The 5,720-nt window shown below is 56.6% G+C and overlaps 1 protein-coding gene across 1 annotated transcript; it reads right to left on the bottom strand.

Annotated features, from left to right (window-relative positions):
* Nucleotides 1-926: 926 nt before the first annotated feature.
* On the bottom strand, nucleotides 927-4,869 carry LOC116629660 (epididymis-specific alpha-mannosidase-like; the record flags this gene model as incomplete). Its single annotated transcript, XM_032399895.1, has 3 exons — nucleotides 4,725-4,869; nucleotides 2,999-3,132; nucleotides 927-1,201 (listed from the first exon to the last, which is right to left on the bottom strand). Coding segments are annotated over exons 1-3 (554 nt in total), but the record flags the coding sequence as incomplete, so codon positions are not given.
* Between the last annotated feature and the right edge of the window lie 851 nt (nucleotides 4,870-5,720).

The following is a 5,720-nucleotide window of genomic DNA, read 5'->3' as shown; positions in this document are numbered from 1 at the left end:
GATGGTTGGATGGATGGATAGATGGATGACAGATAAACAGATACATGGATAGGTGCAGGCTTGGATAGATCAAATGGTAAGTGGATATATGTGTGTGGGTGTGAATGAGTGGATAAGTAGGTGGATATATGGATGGATGGGAAGGTAAGTGGATGGATGGAAGGGTGTGTTGTTAAGTATATGGGTGGGTGGATATATGGATGGATGGGAAGGTGAGTGGATGGATGGGTGGATGGTTGAGTGAGTGAGTGGATGGATGGATGGATGGATGTGCAGTTGGATAAATATATAGATGAGTGGGAGGATAATGGATGAATGGAAGGATTGGTGGTTGGATGGGTGGGTGGATGGAGGATAGATGGATGGGAGGGTGTGTGAAATGGGTAGATGGGTGGGTGGATGGGTGGTTTGATGTGTGGTTATATGGATGGTTGTGGGGGTTAGTAGGTGGATGGTGGTCGGTTGGATAAATGGATGAACAAGAATGATAGTGGTTGGTTGGTTGATTGGATGGATGGATGGATGGATGGAAGGATGGATGGATGGAAGGGTGAGTGGGTGAATGGGTAGATGATGGGTAAGCTGATGGATGGATGAGTGGTTATTGGGTGGGTGGGTACATGGATGGTTATATGTTTCTTTAAATTTAAGATAGTGAATAAAGTGAATATTACATATTCTCCCTGAGTGGGTCTTCAACAACCACTTTGTGGATCAACAGCCCTAGAATGATAAGATTCATGAAGGGCTTTCTTGTACTGGTCTAGTCTCACAATTGCAGAAATAAAAATGGTAACACAGGAAGGGCCTTCACCACCTCCAGGAGGTTCCCCGGGCAGGTGAGGACACAGAGGCAGGTGGGGGGATGACATGCCCACGTCCCAGTGCACGCCTCCACCTCAGAGGCAGCAATGGCTGTGCCTCACCTCTCCAAGATGCTGTGCATCAGGTTAGTGTCCCGGTCCAGGAACACCGTGTAACAGTCATTCTCCACACGAATTAGGTGCCTGCCCCCTGAACCAGAATGTGTCTCTGTCTTGCGGCCAAAGTTGGAGGTTCTAGCCAGACTGGCACCCAATTGCTTGGTGTCTACTTGGGTCCCCCGGGTGCGCGTGATGCTGTAGTGTCGGTAACTGAGGCCTGGGATTGTGGTCAGCACATGCAAGTTGTAAGCAGGTTGCTTCTCCTTTGATTCCTGGACCTGCAAGGCCAGCAGAACAAAACAAAATGGTGGGTCTGTGTCCTCAGTAACCTGTGACTTGCACACCTCCTGGGCAGGGTGCTCACTATTCACAGGAGGCAGGGTCTTTCCATCATTGGACTCTGCTGAGTTCCCTCCAGGCATCCTCCCTGCTCAACAGGATCCTGCCCCAGCCCCGTCTCCCTCCCTGGCCTCCCCCACTCCTCAGACTCCAGCATCAGCAACTGCCCTCCCTTCTCAGCACCCCTGCTCTCTCCTGCCTCTGAGCCACTGCTCATGCTGTTCCCTCTTCCTGGAGGACCTTCTCTCCAAAGGGGCACTCTTATTTCACAACCTCCAATTTCCCCAAGGGGGCATTTTCCTGTTCACCCACCTGGCCTTCCCCAACCCTCTGTCACCTGAACTGGGAGGGATGGAGGAGGACACTGGGCACACTCAGCCGAGCCCCCACTCTCTTGGGGAAGCATGCAGCATCTGAGCCCTTGTGGGAATCCTGGGGGCCCTATTAGGAACCCCAGAATGGCTGCACACGCCGTCCCACCCAGGCTGTGTGGGACATACAGCAGACACTTTGTCCCTGGCCCCATCACCATCATCTGTCACATTAACATGCTCTTACTTGGTTTCCTGCCTGTCACCCAGGGCGAGAATATGAGTTCCCTGCAGGCGGGGACTTCATGCGCTTGGTTATTAAGGAAGCCCGGCACCTAGGGCAGGGCCTGACACACAACAGGTCTCCAAAATATTTGTTGAGTGCATTTACTCTGAGTGGTGCTGCGTGTGGGTGAAGAAGGGGGTGCCAGGGGTTCGGTCTGCTGAAACCAACACCGTCCCGTCTCCCTGCCCAGGTCGATGAACTCCTCCTCCTTCGGCATCAACCAAGGCCTGCTACCCTGGCTCCCTGGGTCATCAGTCCACACCACACATGTCCTTTAAGTGTCGGAGCGCCCCTCCCCGTGGTGGCACTGCTGTCCAGGGGATGAGCACCCAGCCCTGGCTGGACCAGAATGCGCCTTCGGGAGTGTTTGCTGAGTGGCTGATGTCAGCACTGCCTCACCTTCCAGGGAAACACTGGCACTGGGGGACAGGCAGGGTCCCTGGGGCCCCCCTGCTGGCTCCAGGCCATGGAAGGAAAGGAAGACAGACCACACACATGCTGGTATCTGCGTGTGTGGACACAGGCATCTGGGCCAGCCTGGAACATCAGCGCCTCCACAAAGCGCCCCTCTGAAGACTCCTGAGGGCCTTTCCACAGAAAGTGGTCGTTTAGGGGCACCTGGGTGGCTCAGATGGTTAAGCATCTGCCTTCGGCTCAGGTCATGGTCCCGGGGTCCTGGGATCGAGCCCCACATCGGGCTCCCTGCTCGGCAGGAAGCCTGCTTCTCCCTCTCCCTCTCCCCCTGCTTGTGTTCCCTCTCTCACTGTGTATCTCTCTGTCAAATAAGTAAATAAAATCTTTAAAAAAAAAAAAAAAAAGTGGTCGTTTACATGAGAATATAAATATGCCCCATGGCAGGGGGGCGAGGAGAAGCCTCCCAACCAGGGCAGACCACCCAGGAGACCCTCCAGGGAGGGGACAGTGGCGGGACTTCTGGGCACTTCGGATGCTCATAGCCCAGTGTCAGTCCCTTGGTGGATCCCACAGACCCTACTGGAGAAGGGTCCCCGTGGGGCTGTCCCCCAAGTGGGCCCCCATGGTCACATGTTCACGTGACCTGCTCCCATTCCTGGAAGTGCCCTCCCAGAACAGCTGTCGGCAACAGCGAGCGTGCCCCGTGCACGCTGTCATGGCCATACCTGTGCAGCCACTGGCCGGCCGGACTCATCTGTGACGTTGACCCTGGAGAAGCCCACAGTCAGGGTAACAAGGGTGGTGACCGTCCAGGCCAGGGGGTTGTAGACCACGGCAACGTGTCCCCCAGCTCCTGGGTCTGCACACAGAGAACCGGCGTTACCTGCTGCCATTGGACTCACCCAGCACATCTGGGGGTCCCTGGCTACGTGGGAAACTGAGGCAGGAGACACAGCCCTGCAGAGCTGCCAGGGCAGCTGAATATAGGGACCAGTGGGCTAGTGCGCTCCTGTACCTAGCGGGCCCCATACTCTGCTCAGGGCTCTGTGTCCAGTCCCCAGGCACGGGAGGATGGAAGGGATCACTGGGTGTCCCTCTGGACAGTGAGGGTCCCTGTGTTCCTGACACATCATTCCCTGACAGCCCCACTGGACTGACTGACCAGGGAACTGAGGCCCGGAGAAGGACAGTCACCTGCCCAAACTGACCCGCCACTAAGGTGTGGCTCCCAAGTTTTGAATGCTTGGCACTGGGAAGGACTGGAGAATTCTCAGAAGGCTGGAGGGTCCACTCCAATCGCCTAGCCCAGCATTTGAGCCCCAGCGATGTGGCCCTGGGTTCCGTGTCTGTTCCATCCTTTACCCCCAGTAAGGTAAACTCTGGCCATGTCTGATGATTCCTGGACCCCTGCACACATCACACACTTTCCAGCCCCCTGCCCCTGCCCAGCCTGTTCCCTGTGGCTGGGACACCTTTCCTGACCTCCACCCGTTCACTGCTCGGGAAAGCCTCCCTGGTGAGCTCATGGGAATGGACGGCACCACCTGGCAGGGAAATCAGACCCCGGTTCCAGCTCTGCTGCAGCTGTCTCGCCCAGCCAACCCCAGGGCCTGTGGGCTGGGACTGTGTGCTGCGTGCGTGGTCCCCAGGGGCCTTCCCCGGTCTGAACGTCAGACGGCATTGCACACAGACACAGAGGGAGGGACGAGCAGGCCAGTGAGCAGGGAGGTCAGATGTGAGGGGTGCACCATGACAGAGCGCAGGCTGAGGTGGGAGCTGGGGAAGGGGCAGCAGGCCCTGTGCTCATGACATCAGGCACGGGGAGGGAGGCCGAGGTGTCCCGGTGCTCCTAGGACTTTCTGGTTCACAATTCCTCAGCTTCAAGCTGGCGTGATCACTTACTCCACACGTGTGAACCCTTCACTGTCAAAGGGTCGGACATCAGCACCCACACTGAGCTTAGGAGGGAGTTGGGGAATCCAGGCTGGGCTCAGGTCCCCGAGGACACCTGCATCCTCTGCAATACTGAGCACAGTCCCTGGGTTCAATCCCTGCTCTGTTCCTTCCTAGCTGGATGACCCTGGGCATGCACACAACCTCTCTGTTTCTACTGTGTCCTCAGCTACACAGTGGGGATAATAGCACCCCCTAGCTTACAGACTCTCCACCCACTGCAGTAAACACTGCGGGCTGAGCTCTGAGCAAATTCCATACTGAGTTGGCTCACATGGTAACCTCCCCATCTTCCCATCACAGACAGGACACGGAGGCTCCCAACAGTCAAGGCACATGCCAAGCTCAGACCAAGGGTCCGTGGTGCACAAGGGATGTGGTTGCAGAGTCTGAGGCTTGGGTTGTTCAGGTCCACTCCGAGACCCACAGGCTCTCTGCTCAGAAAGGGTCAGCCCCCCTCCCACAGCTGCAGGGACGTGCCATAGGGGCCTCGCTTACCTGTGAAGGCAGGGGTCCTATCCTGGACGATGGAGGCCATCAGTTCGTGCACACCCTGCATCCCTGACCTCAGATTCTTCACGTACATGTCTCTCACCTTGGGGGTCTCAGTCCCAGTGATGGCATGGTGGTGCTGCACCTGCATCCCGACCACAGTGGGGGAAACACGGGATCAGGCCTGCCTCCGCAAACCACCTCCAAGGGGCCGGCTCTCCTTCCTTCTCACCAGCTGCTAGTGGAGCAGGTGAGGGTCCCTAGCACATTCCAGAACAGGAAATTGAGGCTCAGAGGGACTGATGACCTTGCAGAACCCCACTGAGTCCCCTAACTTGGGCTGAAAACAGACATCTGCAAGGGACCTGCCCCAGCTTCACCTCCACTGTGCAGTGTTCCTGTGAGTGCCACTGGGATTCTCCAGGCACCCTCCATTCTCTGTACCAAAATGGGGGTGGGATGAGCTCCTTCCCCACAGGGAAACTGAGGCCCTACCAGCTGAAGCCTCGTGTCCCGCTCACTCCAATGGACTCTAAAGTCTATCCATTTCACCCCCAACACGGGGACACGTTCTGCCGTCAATGTCCTTCCGGTGAGTGTGCCAAGGCCATGGCCAGCATGGCCCCTTTCTGGCTGGGTGATGACAAGTTACAGGATTTCTGGGGCCTCAATTTTCCCATCTGTTCAGTGGGGGACGAGTGGAAACAGAAAATTGGGAACAACTTGCTATGGGGTTATGCCGAGCAGGTTATGTACATTCTCACATTCAGCTGCCCCACCATCCTGGGGTGGGCATGAGCTTCTCACTGTACAGGGAGGGAATTAGGGCCCAGAGAGGGAAGTCCCGAGCCTGAGGCCACACAGCGGAGGGGGACTGGGTCCACACAGGACTGTAGACACCAATGCTTCTCCACTTTGCCCTTTGCACTCTGGGTAAATTTGGCTCTAAAGCCACTGAAGCCACCAGCTGAAGGCTGTCAGACCATGGTTCTAGCCTTGGCC

This window comes from Phoca vitulina, unplaced genomic scaffold (genome assembly GCF_004348235.1).
Source record: "Phoca vitulina isolate PV1807 unplaced genomic scaffold, GSC_HSeal_1.0 scaffold1983, whole genome shotgun sequence".
NCBI lineage: Eukaryota > Metazoa > Chordata > Mammalia > Carnivora > Phocidae > Phoca > Phoca vitulina.
Note: the sequence above shows the minus strand (reverse complement) of the source record. Positions and strands in the feature narration are given on the sequence as shown.